This window comes from Stigmatopora argus, chromosome 1 (assembly GCF_051989625.1).
Source record: "Stigmatopora argus isolate UIUO_Sarg chromosome 1, RoL_Sarg_1.0, whole genome shotgun sequence".
Classification (NCBI taxonomy): domain Eukaryota; kingdom Metazoa; phylum Chordata; class Actinopteri; order Syngnathiformes; family Syngnathidae; genus Stigmatopora; species Stigmatopora argus.
Window position 1 is genome coordinate 15,593,726 of NC_135387.1, and position 24,214 is coordinate 15,617,939.

At 41.3% G+C, this 24,214-nt stretch overlaps 2 protein-coding genes across 6 annotated transcripts in view; one reads left to right on the forward strand and one right to left on the reverse strand.

Annotated features, from left to right (window-relative positions):
- LOC144075212 (tensin-2-like) overlaps positions 1 to 8,067 on the forward strand; it is a 39,995-nt gene extending 31,928 nt beyond the window's left edge. For 2 of the 4 annotated variants that reach the window (XM_077602042.1, XM_077602061.1), the window contains exons 16-27: positions 249 to 314; positions 674 to 790; positions 1,037 to 2,563; positions 2,659 to 2,824; positions 3,009 to 4,156; positions 4,297 to 4,428; positions 4,692 to 4,787; positions 4,875 to 4,952; positions 5,020 to 5,341; positions 5,551 to 5,619; positions 5,843 to 5,872; positions 6,748 to 8,067. In XM_077602042.1, the coding sequence (XP_077458168.1) occupies positions 249 to 314; positions 674 to 790; positions 1,037 to 2,563; positions 2,659 to 2,824; positions 3,009 to 4,156; positions 4,297 to 4,428; positions 4,692 to 4,787; positions 4,875 to 4,952; positions 5,020 to 5,341; positions 5,551 to 5,619; positions 5,843 to 5,872; positions 6,748 to 6,886 (3,890 nt within the window). In that variant the 3' untranslated portion in view covers positions 6,887 to 8,067. The remainder of the gene's footprint in view (positions 1 to 248; positions 315 to 673; positions 791 to 1,036; positions 2,564 to 2,658; positions 2,825 to 3,008; positions 4,157 to 4,296; positions 4,429 to 4,691; positions 4,788 to 4,874; positions 4,953 to 5,019; positions 5,342 to 5,550; positions 5,620 to 5,842; positions 5,873 to 6,747) is intronic. The other 2 variants (XM_077602055.1, XM_077602049.1) reach the window with 2 other exon arrangements.
- Positions 8,068 to 8,476: 409 nt separating this feature from the next.
- tmem106c (transmembrane protein 106C) lies at positions 8,477 to 16,748 on the reverse strand. 2 transcript variants are annotated; one of them, XM_077602107.1, is made up of 8 exons: positions 16,615 to 16,748; positions 12,273 to 12,535; positions 11,126 to 11,189; positions 10,880 to 11,039; positions 10,327 to 10,467; positions 10,182 to 10,231; positions 9,532 to 9,585; positions 8,477 to 9,362 (listed from the first exon to the last, which is right to left on the reverse strand). In XM_077602107.1, the coding sequence occupies exons 2-8, from the start codon at positions 12,499 to 12,501 to the stop codon at positions 9,233 to 9,235; spliced, it is 828 nt and encodes a 275-aa protein (XP_077458233.1). In that variant the 5' UTR covers positions 12,502 to 12,535; positions 16,615 to 16,748; the 3' UTR covers positions 8,477 to 9,232. The 2 variants fall into 2 exon arrangements, with proteins under 2 accessions (XP_077458233.1, XP_077458226.1); XM_077602100.1 differs by lacking the exon at positions 16,615 to 16,748 and adding an exon at positions 12,755 to 12,952.
- Between the last annotated feature and the right edge of the window lie 7,466 nt (positions 16,749 to 24,214).

The following is a 24,214-nucleotide window of genomic DNA, read 5'->3' on the forward strand; positions in this document are numbered from 1 at the left end:
CTATCTATAGTGAAATTGGATACGCCAATGTGTCCTTTTTATTTTTATTAACGTAAGTGAGAAGACGTCTTTGAAAGATATAGCTGAGTACTAGGGATAACAATTGCATTATCAATGAATAATCTTTGGAGATTCACTTTACTGTTTAGTGCTCATTTAATGTTAAATATCTGAAAAGCTAATATTCATGGTAGGTATCGTCCTTAGAATTTATGCAAATGTATTTTACTTTCCTTTTATTTTCCAAGATGAACGTTTTCCATTGGATGCCACGGTGGAGTTTGTCTTTTCCACTGGACCCGAGAAAATAAAAGGTTGGTGCATAATCTTCGGTTTGTCTTTGACAAGACAGTATATTTTCAAAATCCAGCAGGAGCCCATATTAGAAATGTTCTCATTTCTATCAAACTTGCTACTCAAGTATGTCTGACAATTGAAAAAAGATGCCTGTCCCACTTCCCTAAGAAAATGCACCACTTTTGGAATCCATCAGTACTTGAAATATGGAAACTAGGGAAGGACTTTTGACATGATCGGACTCCTAATCCTGCTTTTTGTTTTTACTTTTCACTCTCCTTATCCGCCAGTCTACAATGATTACTGACTGTGGACATGGCAAAATGTAGATTTGGTTAAAATGAATTTGAAACCCTTGTGTTACATCTCTCCACAGGCCGCGAGTACCACAAAAATGACCCAGCTGTCACGGTTGATTACAACACTGCTGATCCTGTAGTTCGCTGGGATTCCTACGAAAACTTCAACCAGCAATACCAAGACAGTCTTGAAGGTAAGATATTATTATGTTCTAGTACTAAGTTAAAGTCCTACTACTATTGAATGCAATTGACCGCAAACTGAATGAATTGATGTCAATTCCAGAAACACAGTACCCTTTAGTATTAGATGTGTAATAGATAATAGTAATACATAAAAGGGTAGAGAATAAATTGGATTGAATGCTTTTATTGTCATTATTCAAGTACAATGTGACCTAACGCCTCACCATAAAACAAGAACTGTGTTTTTGTCATAGATATTGCCCACACAAAAGGTCCTCTCGATGGCAGTCTCTATGCACAGATAAAGAAGCGTCGGGGAGGAAATTCTGGTTCTCTTTCTTCCACCAATGGCAGCAGCCCCGGAGCAGAGGATAGACCTGATCAATTCCTCCCTCACCGCTCTGACTCAGCCCTTTCGGCACATTCTAGCCCTTTTAAGCAATCGCCGATCCATCCCGATCACCCTGAGGAGCCATTCCGTCCACCACCTCCAACCAGGCAAGAGCGAGAGGAGCTTGAACGTCTTCTTGGGGGCATAGAGGGATGTAGAAATGCAGAGCGAGAGACAGCTATCTTGGATGATGGTGATTCCTCACCTTCGGAACGGACCGAGACGCTGAGGCTCAGTCGCTCATGTTCCTGCCGTGATGGATATCGGTCACATCGCTGTGCGGAACCTGGATGTGACCGGACCCTCTTAATGCCAAATGGTTACTGCCTTGATCGAGCGCCTGGCACCAACGGGCACCACGGGGCGACTCCTTCTCAGATCCCCAACTCTGCTGCTCCTCCCTCGCACATGGACCTGTGCCAGCACTATAGTCCCCACACACACCAATCTCTCCCACCACCAGACCTGGTGTGGGATCGTCAGAGCAACCAGCAACACTTCCTGCACCGCCCTTGCTCCGATGCTACCTCGTCACGTCATCTCTGCTCCTACCCTTCACTTGAGCCCCATAATCATGCTCACTATCCGCTGTCTGCACCAGGTCGTCTCTGCTGCAGAGAGGATGATTACGGTCCCTATCACCATCCTCCTCCGCCCCACAGCCACCACCATCCCCACCTTCACCATCCCAAGTCCTCCACCAGCCCACCCTACCATGACGTAATGCTCATGGATGCTCCGCCACCCACAGGATGTTCTTGCAGGGACTGCGGCATCAGGAGAGAAGAAGCAGCAGCGGCCTATCACAGCCTGAGGCTCGAGCGAGGCAACGGCTTTCACTGGGACAGTGGGGAGGCAGGGCTACGAAGAACCAGGGAAGCAGAGCTAACCCGAGGCGGCTCGGAGAGCCACTGGGATAGACGCGGTCGAGAGTTTTCTCTCTCCTGGGAGCGAGACAGAGAGGCGGAGCTCCAGTGGGAGAGGGAAAGAGAGGCGGAATATTGGCACAAGAGGGACACCATCGTCTCCTATGGACCGCAAGGTCACAATCTCCCCGCATTCACCTTTGACCCCTTGCCGTCATGTCACGCTGCTTATCCGGAGGCATCGCGGTCCCACGCTCATTCTCACCTTGACCTCAAGTACAGCAGCAGCAGCAGTGGCTACCAAACACCTCGGCAGATGTGCCCATGCTCGCCTTACCAGCCGTCGCCGTCTGAAAGCAGGGGCTACGCCTCAGGCTATCAGTCTGAGTCCACGTCGCCGTTGCCACCCACATCCTCAATTGTGGGGCCCTGCAGCCATAGCAATGGCTCAGCTGAGCAAAGTCACATTCACCACCGTCACCATCCAGACACACAACAGTCATGCTGCTCTGACTCACACAATGGTAAGACTGAAAGCTCTTCATTGATTTTCATCTTTTATCGCTGTTCTATTTATTGCTTTTGGTGAATTTCATGGAATATTAACGTAATCTTGCAGACGGCCTTCGTCACTCGAGTGAAAGTGTAGGCTGGAGGGAGCACATGCCCAATGGTTCCTTTAAAAGAGCTAACAGAGAAGGCCACGGTGCATGCTCTACTCCATCAGACATGTCTGGACCATCCACTCCAGTCCATACTAGCAGTCCACTACGTGCACATGAAAGGTATTGTACTGATTTACTATGGTTTCTGTGACATGATGATAAAAGCTACTCTTAGATTACAGAAAACTATCATCAATTTATCCAATTATATTTTGATTATCACCATCTTAAACATGACATCACAATTCTTTTACGTCATTGCTTCCTAGTAGGTGAAAACATTCATTCATTCATTCTCTTTTAGTCCCAGTCCAGTGAAAAGACAAATCAGCTGTGACAACGAGGCATCACAATCCCAGAATGAGCACTACTCTTCTGGTAACGTCATCCAGGAAAACACGGAAAATCCAATAACTAGCACGGATCCATCAGGGGCACCCCAAAAAAGCCAGCCATCAGACAAAAACTCTCTCACTCAAACAGACTCCCATCACTGCACTACACTAAATGTCCCACCCCAAAAAATTAACATCCAACAGGAGCACTGCAACAATGAGGCCACATCATCAACACGTAATACGTGTTTGGACTCTGAGACAACGATGTCATCAAGCCAAGGATGTCTTCTACGCTCCCCTTCATCAGTTCACCAACCCCAACATCACACTCCGGAGACGCCCCACCCATCAGAGGCTGCTGCAGTGCCGTCCTCTTCCTCGACTCAGGCTGTGTGTCACCCTCCAAGCCAGACACAGGTCACCAGTTTGGAGGCATGTCCTTCGCCTAAGGTCAATGGTTGTTTTTCCCCAACCAAGGGTTCCTTCGCCGAAGCCTCCAAATCTACCAACAGCACAAATTCTACCAGCTCCCTCACAACCCCCACCCCTGCATCATCTTACAACCAAGTACCATCCAGCTGCATGGAGGGATCCCCTGTTGCAGATACTCCTGTTCCAGGGTTTGCCACTCTGGGAAGGAAGTTGATGATTGGTGGCTCAGACATTCAACATCCCAATCACATTCCTGTTCATCACGGACCCCCTCACCACACTTACTCGGCGATGGAGAACAATTCAGCTGTAGACATCAATAAGAGGCACTGCTACTCTGGTCACCCCCCACAGCTTCATCAAATATCTGTCTCGAACTACTCAACTATCTCAATCCCACTTCCTCACCCACAGCCACCTCTGCCGGAGAAGCGTCACACTCAACTGGGCTCACCCAGTGATGAAAGAGAAGTTGTGAAACCACCCGTGAGCCACTCTAACAACTCTCAGCATCAGCACCATGTCACCTTCTCGCCTACTGTGGGTGAAATTGCACCCGGTGACCACCGCCAAAGTGTCACTGTGGCATCTGAGGATATTGAGGATGGAAACAGAGTCAGTGTGAAGTTTGTACAGGATAGTTCGAGGTTCTGGTACAAGCCAGGCATCTCCAGGGAGCAAGGTAAGTTTGAAAAGATGTTCTATTTTCTACATTAGACCTCTCGAGCTTCAATATGTTTTAATTACATACATATTCCACTTTCTTTGAATCGCTGATTATGCCACTATCTAAACTAACGTTTTGCTTCATTTGGATCATAGCAATCATTGCTTTGAAGCAAAGAGAGCCTGGCACGTTCTTGATCAGAGATAGTAATTCCTTCCAAGGTGCTTACGGCCTGGCACTGAAGGTGGCCACACCTCCTCTTAATGTAAACCAGCTCAGCAACAAAGGTAAGTAAATAAATAAATATGTATGTATATCTATATCTATATGTATATATATACACTATATATATACTATATACTATATATATATATATATATATATATATATATATATATATATATATATATATATATGATGAAATATCTCAGCTCATCTCATCACAGAATTTTCTTTTGAAATTGGAAAGTGTCCTTTATAAGGTCACACTCTGTCACACACTGCTGTTGCTAGTAACTGCATTGTAATGATAATTTTTCCGGTGCGGCAGGAGGCGATCCTCTGGAACATTTGGTGAGACACTTCCTCATAGAAACAGGCCCTCGAGGAGTCAAGATTAAAGGCTGTCAGAATGAGCCCTACTTTGGTAGGCCTTTTACTAGGTCTCTCAAGAAAACATATACTATGATTATTTGACAAGTTGACTTACTCCTATTTTTATGTTCATCCGTAGGGAGTCTGACTGCATTAGTCTATCAGCACGCCATCACACCCATCTCGTTGCCCTGTGCGCTGAATATTCTTGAAAAAGGTCAGCATTCCTGACAAATTTAGCTTGAGTTCATTTGTGTTGAGTATTGTGTTCTCCTTATTTTCAGATTTAATAGGAGACATCACAGAGGTTCCGCCAGTGAGTAACATCAGTACCGCTGCAGACCTTCTCAAACAAGGAGCAGGTGAGTTCACTAACACACCCATCCTAATGTGTTTTATTTGCTCTCTTTTTTATAATGTTGCGCCTTCTCTCCCAGCCTGTAACGTCCTCTACTTAAACTCTGTGGAAACGGAGTCTCTGACTGGCCCTCAGGCCATCGCCAAAGCAACAGATGCCACACTGAGTCGTAGCCCCCGCCCCGCCGCCACTGTAGTCCAGTTCAAAGTAACGTCGCAAGGCATCACATTGACCGACAGCCAACGCAGGTACTAAACATAACAACATCCATAGAAAATATTTTAATGTTCACTGGGATTGTATTATACCCTGTGATCAAGTCACTCACAACTGTAATTAGTAAAAATCCAATAAAATATTGACGAATAACATAATTTAAATTACAGTGACTTGCATGCTGTACAGTGCACTAAACAATGTTGCCTTTCGTTTTCTTCTGTGTTGTGTCTTCTTCCAGGGTTTTCTTCCGCAGACATTATGCAGTGAACAGCGTAACCTTTAGCAGCCTTGACCCCAAGGATAGAAGGTGGGGCATCCAAAGATTCCTGTTGCGTAGCTGCAGTTGCAACTGACACTAACGAAAAACCTACAGATTGCACCCTGGATCACCGGGCAGCATTTGTTTGTTGTGATTCCTCGCATGGTTGTGTGCGCAATGTCAAATTTGTTAGCGCTTTTATGCATGTGTGCGTTGGGAGCATGCTTGCTGCAACTGCCTGAGCCTGCTCTCTTTCTTTCTGTTTGAATAGGTGGACTAACACAGACACCACCACTGTTAAGTAAGTGCTCTGTTGTTTGGGGACTTTTGTGACAATGCATGTTGGCTCCATCTTCAAAAGAAAGACTTGAAAAGTGTAGTATTTTGGACTTTAGTATTGTGGCCATTTTGATTCACGTGCTTCATGACGCGAGTATTTATAATCGAATGTGAAAAAAAAAATCACCAATTCAATCAGCTATTTCCCGTTACTTATTTCCAAGGTAACATCTGTTGAGCAACATACCATAAAATCACAGTTTATATGCCTTTTGTTCAAGGTATTCCCCATTTAGAAAAATATACATGTTCCTTATGAAATTTAAGAAAAAATAATGTAGTAAAGTGTATACAGTAATACCTCGAATATCGCGGTTATTGTGGACCAGACATGGCCGCGATAATCACAAAACAGCGAAGTAGGGTGGCCCCCATTAAAATAGATAAAGACAGTTTTTTTTTCTTCAGTGCTGAGTCCTAGTGGCAAGAGTGGCTCCTGGTTACAATTTTCAGCGTGGATGTTCACATTTTTATGAACTTAAAAAAATAAAAATAAATGGATAAAAATTCCCCAGACAAAATCTGCAATGTAGTGAAGCCGCGAAATGGCCAGGTATTACTGTATTCAAAATGATCACCATGTTGGCCAATAACGGGGTCTCAATATTTTTGTCTAGATAGTGTAAAAGAGAAGCACCTGCATGGCAACGACTGTATGCCTGGCAAATGTACGAATTCTAACACGCTTTGTTAATAAAATTGTTTCATCTGAGTGTTAATCACATTTGGGCCGTGAGATGAAAAATTCAGGAAAGGTGCTGTTATGAATGAGACAAGGTGATCATGTTTTTACCGAGCCACCTCTGATATAATGTCACCATTTTGCTCTTCCCACAGAGTTTTTGGATTCATAGCCAAGAAGCCAGGCAGTTTGGCAGAGAATGTTTGCCACTTGTTTGCCGAGCTGGACCCCGAGCAACCCGCGACGGCCATCGTTAACTTCATCAACAAGGTCATGTTGTCACAACGCCGGTAGATGGAAGCTGTATTTCTTTGATTGGCCACTGGTTCGGATTACAATGCGAAACGTCTATCCAATCTCCATATAACACTAATATACCGCTTGCTGTGGTGCGAGTGGTTTCAAAGAATGACTTTGAAATTTGTCAATCCAAAATTCTTCTTATGAAGTAGGTCAAAATATTTGATCGATGTTTTGATACCCAAACCTAGCTTTCAAAAACCTTTTCAGCATTCGACCATACTTTTTGGCTATGGAAGGACATTTGTCTCCCCATGTACAGTACATATATTTTATTTAGCATAAATAGCAATGGTAAATGACAGAATTACTCCTTGTAATTTAGTCAATGCTGCATAAGGATTTTGACTCAATAGACACGTTCATAAGTATAGCTCTGATATATATTTGTTGTGTTTTTCTGTTGATTTTTTTGTTTGTCTCGAAATTGAAGTTGAAAAACAAGTGAACCACGTATGTGGCTCCAGACCAGATGCAGCAGTGAACAGGATGATTTGTAATGTCACAACTTATTTAAATCCATAACAGACACCTGAAATCAAAATAGACCAAAGACCTGTTTAGTGTCATGTATTTGCATTCATTAATGACAATCCTGTTGGATTCACTCCGCTCACACAATGTAAATGAGAACGAGTGTGAGACTCCTGAGGGAAAATAGGAATGTTAACTTTAGAACTGTGCGTGTTAGAGTCATTTGGAAAGTATTTAGGTGACCGAGCGATGTTATGCCAGATATTAACTGAAGTAACGCAAGTCAAAAATGAAACTGAGAAGCGAAGGATTTATTGTTATTGTACCATTATTGTATTACGCTACATTATCACATGGCGCCCAGAAATGTACTTAACCAAAGATGAAGCACTCTTATATGAATTAATAAGCTTTTTATCTAGCTATATTTTTGTATGTAATTGCTCCTTGTAGCTTTGCTATGCATTTATTTTAGTGTGTGGCCTTTTGTGGGAACCCCCCAAAACACTACACTTATTACAGCAATAATATATTGTTTTGTATTTTTTTCCCCATGTGGATCTCTATATTATGTAGTAATATATTTTCACATGCAGCTATAGGACCACGTTTGAGACGTAACAAAAGGAATGTTTGGTATATCTATATTGCTATTTTGTACTCAGAAGCTCGAATAAAGTGATGATGATGTGGTACATAAATCACTTTTTTAACTTGGTTATTTAGTGTTGTGTTGGTGAAAGGAAGAAATAATGTTTACATTGTTTTAACAGGGTGGCGGCCTCACAGCTCTGGGGTCCTAGGTTCAAATCCAGGTCACGTCCACCTGTGTGGAGTTTGCATGTTCTCCTCAGGTCTGTGTGGGTTTCCTCTAGGTACTCCGGTTTCCTCTCACATTCCAAAAACATGCATGGTAAGCTGATTGGACACATCTACATTGCCCCTAGGTATGGGTGTGAGTGTGGATGGTTGTCTGTCTGCCTGTGCCCTGCGATTGGCTGGCAACCGATTCAGGGTGTCCCCTGCCTCTGGCCCGGAGCCAGCTGGGATAGGCTCCAGCACACCCCGCGACCCTAATGAGGATAAAGCTGTTCAGAAAATGAGATGAGATTGTTTTAACAGCATTTATTCCAATTTCTTTTTATTTTACTTTAGAACACACACATTTGAAAACATTTTTTATATCAGTCAGAGAAAACATTATTTTACAAATAGCATTTTCTTTTAAAACATGCTTAGGAATCTTTCTTGATCCTGATGTCACAAGATTCAAGTACAAGAACTCAAAGGATTAGCCAAAACATCGTAAATGGCACAAGTAGATTCTCCAATGTGATTGGCTTTGGCTTACAACATTTTTATTACTTATAACACAGCTTTCAATGCAGTAGAATAATTGCTTAAATGCACTTTGAGGTAGGAAAGTAGCTTCACTTGATCCTAATTGAAAAAGTGCACAAGTTTCATCAAGTTACAATCAAATGTTTTTGGCTTCATGTTCTTGGTGTAGCATGACACTGACTTAACATGCTGTGTTTATAAAGAACCCCATTTTTTTAATGAGGTATGCTCTCAAAACTAGGCCTAGTAATCTTTTTCCTTATATTTTTTCTCAATGAAAGCCTCTTAGTTGACTGTACCTTATAAACATCATTTCAAATGTGCATTTTAAGGAAATACACATGAACACGGTCCATTACAGAACTTATCTATGGCAAAGAGTAAGTACTCTACAACTGCAATTTACTGCCAGAGAGGTTTGAGAAAGGTTTTTGTACCTGTTAAAGAAAACATATATAGCAAGCTTCTCAGTTCGGAGACAGTCTGTTCAAAGATTCAAATGTGTCTTCCTCATTGCTTTCAAAACTAGGGATGGCTACGGGTCGAGAAGGAGTGCCAGTGTCGGTATGTGGTGTTAGAGCCACAGTCGACATAGTGGTACGCTTCCAGACTGTTCTGGGATGTTCGTACCATCTGCGAGGTTTTCACTGAGGTTCTGAAAAGACAAAAAGGCAACAGTTGCTGACACTGCGGAATACCCCCAAAACAACTGTATTGAGAGTTCACAGCTTTTAATGTTTGCTACGGTATATTGGGATAATAAGTAACGTTGACAGCACATCAGAACTATTACTAAGCATGAAAGTAAGTAGTAGTGTACATACTGCATAAAAACAAGGATGTTGTGGACCTTGATGCTACGCATGGTGCAATAGGCACTGAAAAGACAAAAACAACACAATTCAAAGAGACAAACTAAAAATTGTAAACTTTGGATTACATGTGGGCATGCGTATAGAAACCCAACTACTGTAAGTGATTCAACTTGAATGTTTATTTAAAACAAGTCATTGTGAAGCATTTTTTTTAAATCAGAATTTTAAAATACAATTGCTATATTGTGGCAGTTAACTAAAATAACCTGACTACAAAACAAGCAGCAATTTGGTAAGGAATAAAAAAATTATCAAAAAGATGGCTCATGCTGTTTACTGCCATGTCCATCTTGAGGTTACAGTTAAGATAAAACCAACGAGAATTACTGATTGTTTAAAAACACCAGTTTTTTGTTGGTATTTCCATTATTTCAATAGGATAGGTTGCTTTAACATTGGAGTATTACTACTTGTGAATTTGGTCATGCAACAAAAGTATCTGATGGCGACACTATCTTTATAGAATTAATGAAAAAGTAAGATGTCAGCCTCTAGGTCTTGAACACAGTTTAGAACATGTTCCAAATTTTACGTGTTTTTTTGTTCAAACAAAGATTAGACAATACAGTACTCATATTTGCCCTGTACATAACACTTACTAGACGTATGGTGCACTACTACCAATTTCCACGCTGACTGTATAGTTCACCTGTACAATAAAGGAGAAAAAAATGGCAGAGTTACATCGAGTATTTTCAAATCACGGTTCAGGATGATGTGACGATGCCTCTGAAGACCAGTTACCTGACGTTCGCTAAGTGGTAGAATGGTGGTGACATTATTAAGCAGATGCGTGCCAATCACGTTTTTCATGTATAGCACCTGGCAGCTGACACTTTCCACCAGCACTGAGAAAAAGTTTGGGTTGCTGAAGTTCAGTGTGCTCTAAAGGGAAGATGCAAAATATTCGTTTTACTGCATGCATATACTGTAAATCTCGGGGTCTCTATCAAACTTAGTCATTTAGATTCTGCAGTAAGTCGTGTATTTTGACTTGTATAATCTTCAGTGAGGTGGCTCGTCATCCGAGTGAGTGGTTAGAATGTTAGCCTCACTGTTCTTGGGTCCAGGGTTCGATCCCAGGTCGGTCCTCACTGCGTAGAGTTTACATGTTCTCCCTGGGCTTGTGTGGCTTTTCTCCGGGTACTCCGGATTCCTCCCACATCCCGAAAACATGCAGGGTAGGCTCGTTGAACACTCTAAATTGCCCCTAGGTATGAGTGTGAGCGTGAATGTTTGTCTGTCTCCTTGTGCCCTGCGATTGGGTGTACATAATGCAGGTTGAGTGTACGCCCACCGTCAAATTCATCTGGATGTTGAATCTGGCGGGGTCGAAGTGCACCGTCACCACGCGGATCCCGTCATCCACCACGATAACCGAACGGGGGAAGAGGAAGAAAGCCACCAGTATGGAGGCAAGGAAACACAGCACAATGGACAGAACCACGTAGAGCTTGCTGGGACAGAGAGGATAAGGGTTTTTATGTGAGGTTATTGTATACATGTGATACGCTCTATTGTAGTGTGCGTATTGATGACTTACGTTCTTTGAGGCTGCAACCTTTGATCGCTATATGGGATCAATGCAACCAGCTCATTGACCTGACCTGATGGAGAGAGGGATAGTGATCGAGCAACATGCTGACTTAGTGTTTGACTGCGAACAACAATTCAATTGTTTTTACATTTGTTCACCCTTCATAGGGCACTCACGTAATACAATGTCCCCGAAAAGAAAAGTGCATCGACAGCCAGTCCTCCCAGCTTCAATGAAGGAAATGGCTGTCATTGTCAATGAGTTAAATACTACAAAAAACTACTACTAATTGTTATTAGGGTCCATAACCGGAGTGTAATTCAATTTTTATTTTCAACTTTTAGCACATCGGCCCCACAGATCTGAGATAGAGGGTTCAATCCCAAATATTGTCCTCACTGTGGAGTTTGCATGTTCTCCCTGGGCTCATGTGGGTTTTATCCGGGTACTCTGGTTTCCTTCCACATCCCCAAAACATGTGGGATAGGCTTGTTGAACAGTAAATTGCCTCTAGGCATGAGTGTGAATGGTTGTCCGTCTCCTTGTGCCCTGCGATTGGCTCACCACCAATTCAGGATGTCACCCCCACCTGGTGCCCGTAGTTAGCTGGGATTGCTCCAGCACCCCCGCGACCCTTGTTAGAATAAGCAGTATGGAAAACGAGTCAATGATTTATATATATATATATATATATATATAAAAACTGCTAACATTATAATATTAATATTTACAATTTTTAAACGAAAAAAAAATGGTCACTTGGCCTAAAATTGTTTAACTTAAGTGTCAAAAGGGAAAAAAACACTTGCTCTATATGGTTAAAGGTCTTAAGTGTGAACTTTTGAATAGCTGTCCACTGTTGTGACAACTTTGAAACGATGAAATTTTAACTCAAGAATCCGAGATCAACAGATAATTCATTCTCAAGCAACATTCTTGCCTTGCATACTTGAGATTTGTTTACATTTCATACATAAGGCTAGCCATCACGTGTTTATTTTTCCCCCTTTATGCGTTTGCATGTAACAGCGAGAAGATGTATATATTCCAGCAGAATTTGACGAGGCTATGCACTCAGAGAACAACAACAAAACAAATGCTATTTTATACACGCTATTCTCCGATCTGATCGGCGTTCCACCTGTTCCCTGACCTGATGGGATACGTCCGCTTCCCTGACACGCCGGACACGTAATGCTGTCTCTGCCGGTGAACTCGACGTACGGGAACTGGGCAATGTCTTCCCTCCTGACGAGTCCATCCAAGGAGTCGTCGTCGGAATTTGGCGGCGTTTCGTCACTTCGCCGCCCGTAGCTGCCGCTTGGCCTCTGGCCCCAACTCGACGGTCTGCTGCCATAACGGCGAGAAAATGAACTCCCCATGTGACACTCGGATCACCGCTTCTCGTCTCCCCGTCTGCAAATTGGTGAGAATAAACGAGCTATTTAACATCATAATGATCGCCAGAACGACTACTTAGTTTTGACACTGTCATAGCCAAACTAGCCGACATGCTACCTGTCAACCAGGAACTAATGAGCTGTTCATAATATTAGACAGAACAAGTCCAAATTAGCCATCTTGAATATTTGATCGATAAATCGGTAAGGCCACTTAAAAAATAAACGCGTCTACCTTCTCAGTTTGTTTCCATCACAAAGATCCGTCTGTCTGTCTCGGACAACTTCGTATTGTCTTGTTGTGGTCACGTGATCGGCGTGCCTTGGCATGCGTCTATTATTTAGCCTGGTGACGGGACCGCTCAGTATGAAGTTTTTAAGCAAGTATCATGTCGATCTGGATTTAGAAATACGTCTAAACGAAATGTATTTAGTCGTTGTTCATCTTTGTTTATTTAATTGTATTACGAATCAATGCAAGGATCGGCTCTTCATCATTTCCACGATCATTACGTCATCACAACATCTATATATTAGGGGTGGGCAAAGTTTGCATGTGGCTTGCTTTTTTAAGGGATATAAAAGATCTTAACCATGCATCCTTGTCAAGATGACATGTGTATGTTTTTACCACCCATTTACCCTCGCGGGGGCGCTGAAGGCTACCAGTAGGCAGGGGACACCCTGAATTGGTTATCCGACTGACATAATTCCCATTTTTTAAATACGTATCAGGTTTGTAGATTGTTTTTTTTACCCCAAAATGTAGACTTTCACCAGTGTTTGACAAAAAAACTAATTTATTTCCTATAATCGATCTTCAGTAAATGACCGAGAATTGCCCTACAATCGACGGGAAATTACACAATACATAAGTAGTAACCCAGGAATCATACATGATCAATTTCAGGTGTACAGTAGACCACCAAATGTTTTTTTTTTATTATTCATATTTTTTTACTAGGATCAGATTTGGTACATTTGGACTGATTTCCACATTATCCTCGATACATACTTCAATAGCTAATTTGTGCATTTTGCAACTTGAATTAGAATTTTGTCAGGCACAAAATTATATTCGAAAATAATAATAATATCCATAGTATTAGTGTGTGTAGGGCTGTAGGCCCTAGACACCTAAGCAAGAATACATTTCACAAAAAGACGCAATGTTAATCTCTCAGGTGAAATTTAATGGTGGACCTAAAAAAAGAGAGAGTCAAAAAAAGTTCAATTAAGTTCACCTCTAAAGGTCATAGAACAAGTTAGTCATGAATTTTCATCTGAGAACCATCCCCAAAATGGTGGTTTTCACATAGGGGAGGACCCTCTATGTCAGGGGTCTCAAACTTGCGGCCCGCGGGCCAACTGCGGCCCTCGGGACGATAATTTGCGGCCCCCGTCTTAATATGAAAGATTAATGTTCGTGCGGCCCGCAATTTTTTTTTTTTTTTTTTTTTTTTTTTTTTTTTTTTTTTTTTTTTTTTTTTTTTTTTACCCCTTTCCCCATGATGGCGCCGTTTAAGTGGCAGCCAGTGGCAGTAGCTCTGTCCACTCATGTTTTTCGTGTTTTACAGCATGTTTTACATGAAAAATTAGAGGGAACATTGACATGCACCTGCTTGTGGCAGGTGTGATACTGGTGTACCCATAGCGAGCAATGATGATGTCGTGACCGGATGATTCGCCTAAAGACGTTTCGCCGACGGACGTTTGACAGACGGACAGGTCGTACTAGTATTTGTTAGTTTAATGATTAAATACAAATACTAGTATTTGTATTTAATCATTAAACGCTGTTTTCAGCTGGATTTGACCGAATTTGAGAGCATTTTGAGCCGTTTGGCGAATGGACGTCTATAGACGTTTTTTTGCCTCCATCGCGATATCATCCAGTATTTATATTTAATCATTAAATGCTGTTTTAGGATGGATTTGACCCGATTGCTGTCATTTTACGGCTCGGTTCTGCTACATCTGCCTGCCCAAGAGTGCTTATTCCCGGACTGCCATGCCCGCCCAAGAGTGCTTATTCCCGGGCTGCCATTGATGGTAGACGAACATTGATTTTTACTATAATTTGGACAACACCGGCGGCGGGCCGGATTAAAAATCCTAACGGGCCGTAAATGGCCCGCGGGCCGAGGTTGAAAAACTTGTACACACACGATCCGGCGGGGCGAGCGTTCGAATCCCGTTTCGGCGAAACATCCGTTCGGCCGAATGAACGTTCGGTGGAACGTCCATTCGGCGACCTGCCCATCTGTCAAACGTCCGTCGGCGAAACGTCCGTCGGCGAAACGTCTTTAGGCGAATCATCCGAGTACCGATGATGTCGCTCACACTGGTACTCAGTGCGCTCAGGGAGGTTGTCTTTCTGCTCAGACCAACAAAAAATTAGAGGGAACTTTGGTTCGGAGCTGAATGAACCAATCACGGTGAGGTATACGGCTATGGAGGGCGGGACATCGGCCGGGCTGTCCAGTGCCTCGCTCACTCACTCATTCATTCCTCCAATCAGCTGGGCGGAGGAGAAGCCGTGAGGCCGATCACTCCGCTCGGCGCGCACACTCCTCCGCTGCTCTCAGCATAGAACTGAATGTTTTATCAGTGCTTTTCTTGTGGAAATCCTGATGCGGCCCAGTCTCACCCAGACTCGGCCTCTAGCGGCCCCCAGGTAAATTGAGTTTGAGACCCCTGCTCTATGTTAAAGCTCAGAAGAGGACAGACAACGCTCACAAGAGGGCAGTGTCTGCAAAGAGATTCTGCAGGAGCAACTCATACCACCCTGTTTTCTTTCTTTCCATACATATTTGCAACCCATTTAAACTATTTCAATTGTGTGATGCAATTCTTTCCCATTTGTGTGCAAGGTTTAACTTCAGTTGCTCAAGGGGCTTCCTCAGCAAAGTTTAACTAAACAATACAGCCCACATTTTCAATAGCAGAATTGCAGTCCTTAAAAAAGCCATGTGTGCCATTGTAACACAAATAGGGAACTATTTCAGTATTCTTTGATAACAGGCTCTTCACTTTTTATAATGTAGTGATTACTTTTATCTCATTTATTTCAAACAATAAATGCTTATATCCAACTTCTTGCTAACTTGCTGTTCAAATTGTTAAGCTTTGGTCAGAATGAGCAGTGACATACACAGCCATTTACATGTATTTCTAGAGAGAGAGCGAGAGATAGAGAGAATAAAGCCTGTTGGAAAAGAGCAAATACAAATGTGTTTTACAGCTCTTGACAAACACAATTTACAGCAGCGTTTTTTATTGCCGTGAAAGGGCAAGGTTGTCAGGCTTGTCTGACCATGGGTCTACTTGCCGTTTAGAGCAGCAACGTTGAAGGCCTTTTTATAGTTTGGAGTGAAAACTATTAGTTCAATAAAACTGCACCATTCCCAACTGTGCCATGGGACAAATTTACAACTGTTACATCACCTTTTAAATGCACATAATAAGCTTTGGGGTACTGATGACACTAACTGGTGTTTTTTTTGTATCTTCCCCCCCCCATTGGGATTCTTTCCCATACAGTTGCTACAAGGCTGTATTTTGTACTTCAAAATACGGCACATATTTTCAGTGGTAGGGTGGCAATCATTTACTACAAAGTCATGCTATTGTAACACGTACATAATGTGGATTTGTGTTGTCTTATTGAAATAAGATGGGACAGCCTTGAAAAACGATGTTAATTTCAGCATTTGTTGATCCAAAAACTCTGTGTACCCTTCAGAATTATTTAAGGTTTTCTCCAGCACCATGCAAAAAACTCACAAGAGTTAATTTGTGTGTCTGTAACACATGGAGCTTGGGTATACATACATGGCCTATACAGTAGGCCTATATCAACATAAATCACTATGTATTTTGGCAACCGTCTTTGTGTGTGTGTGTGTGTGTGTGTGTGTGTGTGTGTGTGTGTGTGTGTGTGTGTGTTGCCTTTTCTACTGTGGTTTTCACTCTCTCATTTTCCACTGAGAGCAGTGTTGACATTTTGCATGTTGCCTAAATTTAACACAAATGCTCTCACAAAAGTAAGGCAGATTAAAATGTTGTGGTGACAAAGCTGCCATCATCACTTACCAATGAAATCCTTTTCAAGTTGATATTTCCTGGTTGATTTGGATTTTTTTTAAAAATAAGTACAAAGAAGATCTCACAAAAACATAATGGCTTTGAATGATGTGTCAGCACCGCCACTGACTGCATGAAAGAACATCATGTCACTGTTCGGTAAATATATTTAAGCCTGTGCTTTCTCTCTGCAGTTTCCTGGAAGCTTTTCAGATATTTGGATTCACCAAACTGCACTCAGTCAGCAGAGAAAGAACCTTTTTGTCCTGTCTGTCAGCAAACATTCAGAACAAATGATTCACTGAATTAGTTGTTCTACAACTTTAATGAATAATTTGGTAAAACCATGGTAAAAAAAAAAGTGATCACAGAAAAAAATAGTTCAACTCATAACATTTAAAACAAACAACATATTAAAAAAAGTAAACAATTTATTTGCTGAATCAGCTTTTATCACAGCACTCTTCTCTAATTTTGACTAGCATTTTTGCCTTTAACTTTTTTTTTTAATTTCTTTTTTATTCATGTTTGTTTTTTTTCTCCGAGGCAAATTGCTTCCATGAGGCAAATCATCTGAAGGAAATGCCAATTTGGTTTAAGTAATGATCCAAATAACAGAAAAGAGATTGGGTAGAATTTAAAAAACCATTATTTTTCCAATGATTTGATGTATGCAACAATTACCATTGTATTTTTTTAAAAATATAATCTCTGCGTGAAAAGAAAAGCTAAATTTGGCTAGAAATCCGCAGTAAAATCGTCTGCTTATTTGGTTATTACTTTACCTAAATATGTAGACACACAAAAGGGCTCATTCCGTGCTGTCAGGATGAAGGGGCAAGGATGAATAACAATAATTTGGGAACTGTTCCCACACATTCCTGTTTTAGTCAGTCACTGGTATTGTTATTCTAGTGACAGATGTTTGTAATCCAATCTGATTTTTTTAAATTTATCATCAGATATACGTTTACTTCTGCTTTGTCGAGAGTTGACCGACAATGATGTCAGGCTGTAGGCTGGCCCAGTGGGATATAGTTCTGATGTGGATTGGCCCCTTGAATTTGGGTATTACTTTCTCTATGTTAGCATTGGACAAATGTTTATTTTACCACTCATGCAAAGAAGGAAAAGCTGCAGGTGTCAGCTTGGGATTTAAATGTTTTCTATATAGGAGTGGCTCATTTATGTTTACGGTTCATCATCATGTGCAGTTAGTAAAGCCCAGCGTGACATCATGGTAATGCCTGGAGGGACTACGAGATACTCAAAACATAAGACACATCACAATCATTACATTTTATTGTGAACAGTTCTTAAGCAATATGTTATTCCTTTAAAGGGAGCTCGACAGTTGATAGTTTGACAAAAACGTAGTGCAAACATTTACTTTGGCCACAAAAAAGTTGTGCACTAATTGCAAAATACATTTTTTTGGTGTGTGTGTGTTAGTTTTACTGGTGAAAATACATTTTATAATGAAGAAATAAAATACCGTCTAACATTTAAAAGGAAGTATTTTTCACCAGTCAACTCTACAACACTACCACAACACTCTAGGAATGTATTTATTTATTAATAATGCGACTGGTTACAATAGTAGACACTTGAGTGAAAACAAAGTCAAGCTTCACCACTTCCATTCTTTATTTTGCATTCTTATCTGACTAAAAGTAGATTTGACATTGTGCAGATCTAGCTACCAGATAGTTCAACTGTCCCGTCTGATATTTTGCACAAGAAGCAAAGTAATAAGAAGTTATTGCCTAGATGACGCACCGTCGCTTGGAGCTATCCTCTGTGCTCATATAAGGAAGATGTGACTGTTACTCAAATGAGATCAGTTCAGAAAATAGGAGCGAAGTGGTGGACAATTCCCAAGAGAGAAGACAGATAAGGTGTAGAAGTCAGGAGCAAACTGTGCACGGTGGAAAGAAATATAAACAAAACAAAAGATGTATTCATACTAAGCTAATAGGGAGTCTCCCTTATACATAGACTCAGCCCTTTTTCTCCTGAGAGCTTGACCCTAAACACCAAAGAAGGACCAATGTGCTTATTAGCATGCTTATGTAAGACCTCAGGGTCTTGGCTCGGAGTAAAAGTATTCCCTGGAACAACCACTTCCTTTTACCCTCTTTGACTTCATCGCACTCTTCCTGAAGCTGCTCCCCATCATATGAAGTACTTGTTCATTGAGTCGGCTTAGCGAGGACTTGGACATAATCAAAGTATGTTTGCGGAATTCCACATCATTTGTATCTTCTGATAATCTAATGTCAAGGTTTGTAAATGTTTGCAAGCACTGATAAAACTACACATGTTACAGTACTTCCCGCTTTGCTGTGAGAGAAGGTGAAATCAGTTAATCATCAATCAAGCAGGAGATCTCCTTTTTCTGCTCTTTCAAAGGTGCACTTTGTTGAGGCTCACCTTATCCTTCTCTTTATTACCTCACAGTGCTTTTACAACAACAAGTAGTTAACCGTTAGAGGGATTGTGCGTCAATTTAACAGAATGGCGATAAGAAATAAAAAGCAGGCCTCCCAGGAGCAGCATGTGGCTTAACGGCCTTTTTTGGTCATGTCACTACGATCAGAAGCCAAACAATCAGGCTTGAAGCTACATTGCTGGAGCCTCACTGACCACTGGTAACTTTCTATTAGCACGCATACCAAGGAAGTACATTCTGATCCTGGTGGGTGAAATTAAATTCCTTAGCAGTGGATTCATCTTTGATCCGATGACGAGACTTCCCCCCCAGTGAATGGCGTTGTATGTAGCCCTAGTAGGTCTGGAACACTAGAGGGAGTGAAGTGCTAATTACTGGCCCTTGAATGCAAACTGACATTGTTTGGGTTGGCCATGGTCACCTCAGTACACGGTCGATTGGTCGCCGGTCTTTTGGTCGCCGGTCTTTTGGTCGCCGGTCTTTTGGTCGCCGGTCTTTTGGTCGCCCGGAAGGTTATTGATAATTACCATTTAAATCGTTGCTCAAATTCCCTAAATACAAACTGCGAATTACTATTTAGTCATACTTAATGCCCTAGTAATTATTAGGCTAAAGAAAAGCTCCAAATTTCCCGGACTTTTATTGTTTTTTGTTGGAGAACTTGTTAAGACCCCGACTGACGTAGCTTCTTAAAGGGACAACGCATGTACAGACACTCCTCAACTTACGAACGCAATTGGTTCCGAGCGATTGTTCATAAGTTGAATTTGTTTGTAAGTTGATTTAGTGCTATATTTTGTATTATAATTTATGTTTAAGGCCTATATAAGTATATTGAAGGTTTATATAAGTGCATTTGTATGTTTAAGGCTTGTATAAGTAACACGCATTGGTTTGTACTGAAAAAAAAACATTTAATAAAATGGAGAGAATATGTACAGTACTGTAGAGAGAGAGATAGATTTATGTATTAGAAACTGGCCAAAAGAAGCGACCTACTGACGATTGCACAGTTTTCTTCTTTTTTTCATCATAAATGATGCAGTAGCACTGTATGGCATCATTCAATTGATTTGCAAACTTTGTGCAACGTTCAATATTTGGGTCCTGCTGCTCGATCTTTCTGTTTATAAATGGTACTGAATGTGCAACGCTCACCACTCTCATGCGCATCAAGCTTCGTTATTATTGCCACTCGTTTCAAATGAAATGGCTTGCCTCTTCCTTGCAACTCCCTCAATAGAAGCCTTTAGCTTTTTACCAACCATATTCAATATTGGATGCATGAGATATTTAATGATACAAATGAAAAAGGTTCTTTGCACACTGGAGATACATTCACGCACTTCCGCATTGCAACGAAGAAGGTAGATGCTGGGTGAGCTGAGCTCTCACAGCGCCAGGCGTCGGTATTAGCGGCGGAAAGAAGTACTACTCCGAAAAAGACGCGAAATACAAAATTGGACTTGCGAACATTTTTGGACTTAAACGCAATTTGCAGACATGTTCGTATGTACCGTTGTTCGTAAGTTGAATGTTCGTAAGTAGGGGAGCGTCTGTACATACAAACTCATACGCTCACACGTCGGCTCAGTGAAACTGCTCATGGCCATTGTTGGCTTTTATTGATGCGTAGACCGTGTTGTTTTACCTTGTTTTGTCGCCGGGCTTTTGGTCGCCGGTCTTTTGGTCGCCCGTTGTCGCGGTCCGGGCGACCAAAAGACCGCGACCAAAACACCGGCTACCAAAAGACCGGCGACCAAGCGACCGCACACGGGTCACCTCACCTTCTTGGCAGCTCCAGCGCTTACAAGTTTCAGTGCAAATTTTGACATTTTTGTGAACATTTTTTGATTTTTGATACTGGAAAACTGCGATGCAGTCAATCCGTGAACTTTGGACTGCGACCTGGGGAGGGATGACTACATTTTTTGTCAATCATGAATTGAACATTCCCCTACCCATATGTGGTCCAGCTGCTGACGATACCAGTGTTTCTGAGCATGACAAACCCAACACTCATTATTTACTTCAGTGTTTATTATACAATTTGGCACGTCCTTCCTGCCACCGTGTAACTATGGCAACAAAGTAAACACTCTTTAACAGTTTCCCAGAAGGACATTTCACCTTTAAATGGACAATTGCAATTAGGCCCCTCTCTTTCCACCCCTGAGCAAAACATCCCAAAACTGTCCAAAACACTTCTAGTAAGGCTGAAACTACACAAAGTGAACCCCTTACAGACATAGACAATGACTTGCTACTCTATAAATGCAAGATCTGAAGTGTGCAAGTTTGAAATTCCAAAGTTCTCTAGTTTTTCTCCACCACTGACTGCCAAGCCTCATCAAGTTCAGGCCTCCTGTGCGTTGACAAGTTGAGTGGTCGTGTGAACACCATACCCATGTGCACACCAGGTGCAAAATTACAAAAATTGCAAAATGACTGAGCATGTAGAAGTTACTTAAATGTTGTATTGACCCTTTTCCAGTGATGTTCATATGGTCCAACTTCTCACTGTGTAACCCAGAACCGACAACCATATGAACTGACCTACTGGTATCTCTCCCAATAGAACCAGTGAGCGAACTAAACTAAACATTAACGCCTTGAAGCATAACCTTTCACCCTAACTTTTCTTTTGTTTGGTAGAGGTAATCAGACTTTGAAGTTAGAAGCTGCACACAAATGAGCACATAATGAATTCAGTGTTTGACACATTTCTCAAGTTTACATTGTCATCACCTAGGAAGCAAGCTGGGATCTCTCAGCAGTTTCTCTACCCGTTTTTTTTTTGGCCATAATTTAGAAATGCACCAGGAGTTCAGTTACCACGGTCCGATCATATTTTTCACTCTCTCTGATGTTCATTCAAAAAATATCAAGATTGGGTTACAGAACCTTTTTTTTCTTCATCATACAGTACAGGGCATGTGAGTGTGCGTTTTGCCTTCGAGCTGTGTGTTTATGAGTCACTTTCCTGGAACAGTTGTTGTTTTGACAGGGGGTCAAGCTAAAATTTGATGCAATTTAACAGCAGACTCTCCCTTCCTGTGATGGAATTCCTCTTGTCAAAAAGTACATTTCCCAATCACGGGCTACAATATTTAGAGTTTCATGGAAAACAGCTTTGCAAGTTATGATAACATTTTTTTGATAAGTATCCAGTTTGTTTTATACACTTTACATGCACAGTGTAACTAAAACATGAATCTTCTTGAATTTAGGATTGGGGGATTTTTTTTACAATGATATACTTTGGGTATATAATATAAATATGAAAATAATAAAAAATTAAGAAGAAATAAGCACATACAATAAAAATGACCAATGGCCACAGCACTCCACATATATTTACATATTTAGGTTTTATATTGAGAGACTTTATTACTCACGAGTGCTACTACACACTTCATGGAAAAACCATTTGAAAAATTATATTTTAATAATTTTAAATATTTAATTTTTTTGCTGTTTTCATTTTTTTCATTCATTACCAGTTCCATGTTGATGTATAATACATTTAAGTCTACTCTTTTTTTTTTCAATGATAAAAAAGAGGAATTAATAACAAGTGCATCTTTTCATGACTTTAACATACTGGTCAGGCACTCATTGGAATTTCCTCAAAGCAAAGAAAGCCCGTAAATTTGTTTCAAAAAGATGTTTGGTGGGCTCAGATGCTTAACAACAACATTCCATTGTAGAAGCCAAATATCCTGTCCTATTGTTTAGTCATGACATGCAGAGACAAAAGTCTCCCTTTGAAATTAAACTAACTAACACACATTTTTAAAACTCGTATTGCAGCAAAAGAAATATAAGTTAAATTCATAGCTTTACACAGGTTTAAGATTTAATAAGTTACTCATCTAGTCTGGTATTGCAAGTTTGTCATTTATTCAATCAGTTTCACAGTTAATGGATGAAAAGGCATTCAACTCGCCCTTTTGCACCCCAGCATCAGTATATCTGATTTTCCTTGAAGTAGTAGTCACTAAATTTCTTGCTGAAGAGGGAATGTGATCTTTTCACTCCTTAAGGCTTGCTACTTTTTGGCCACGTTTTGGGGGAGCTTTGTTTCCACAGAAACCAGACATGAGTCACCCATGTCAAGTTTAGCCGATTCAGCGCTTCAGGCGAGGATTTGGATTCCTATCTCTCTTCCACCCCACACAACATTACCAGAAAATGAAAATGAAGGGGTTGGGGTGGTGGCGAGTTGCCGAGTTCTGCTCTTACTTAAGCTGCCCTTTGCCTCATCTACGTCACTGCCCTCACGCGCCGCTGGTCTGCACTCTCCTGCTCTTACAATAATAGTCTTTAGAATTCATCTAGTTTCTGTCCATCATTTGATCTCCCTTACAAATTGTTTGTGTTTCCACTGCCCCCACACTATTTTAACTCGCGTGACACATCTAGCGGCAATTTATTGTGAAGGCACTAATTACACTGGTTATAAAGTGTAAAGAATTTGTATTCTTTTGTGATGGCCCTTGAAGTATTGAAGTTAAATGTTGCGCTTCTTTAGTTGGTGAAAATACGCATAACTTAATTTGTCACTGGAAAGAAATCTTGTTTCATTGTGGAAGTCCCTCTGTATATTTTTAATTTTGATTGTGTCATATGTACGTCCACTATCTGATTTACCCAATAAGTTAATGATCTTAATATTGTAGACAATGACGTAATTGTTTGGTTTCTGGTTGCGAAACACTTCCTGTTTGTCTTTTGGTCTATAATGAGACAGCTCATCAACAAGGCAATACAGTATCCTCGTATATTTTCCAATGTGTTCCTTCACTTCAGTTTGTCGTTCTGCCGTCCTGTCATTGTGACCTCTCTCACAGCCTCCATCTGTAGAGTCGCCCATTTCCTCCTCCTTCTCACTGGGAGGAGGCCCAACTAGTCGGATGACTGATTCTATAACCCACGCCCAGCAGATGTGCAGACAGAGGGAATGACCATGTGTCTTGGTTAGTGGCAGTGAGAGTAGGGAGGGATGATTCATGGTGTGAGTCAAGATAAGCCCGTTTTTACTGCGGAAAAACGAGGCTGAGATGAAACAGCCGAACTTTACAAAGTGCGGCAATGGCCTTTCAGGTATTTCTGAGTAGAGAAAAACTCAGGTCCAATTTAAGATGTTTATTTTAG

What these genes read in the sequence shown, in the direction of transcription:
- tmem106c (XM_077602107.1), bottom strand. Translation starts at nt 12,501, where the DNA reads ATGGGGAGTTCATTTTCTCGCCGTTATGGCAGCAGACCGTCGAGTTGG. An exon ending in ACATCCAGATGAATTTGACG is followed by an intron (nt 10,468 to 10,879) that starts GTGGGCGTACAC and finishes TCTTCCCTTTAG; the next exon opens with AGCACACTGAACTTCAGCAA. An exon ending in AGTAGTGCACCATACGTCTA is followed by an intron (nt 9,586 to 10,181) that starts GTAAGTGTTATG and finishes TTGTCTTTTCAG; the next exon opens with TGCCTATTGCACCATGCGTA.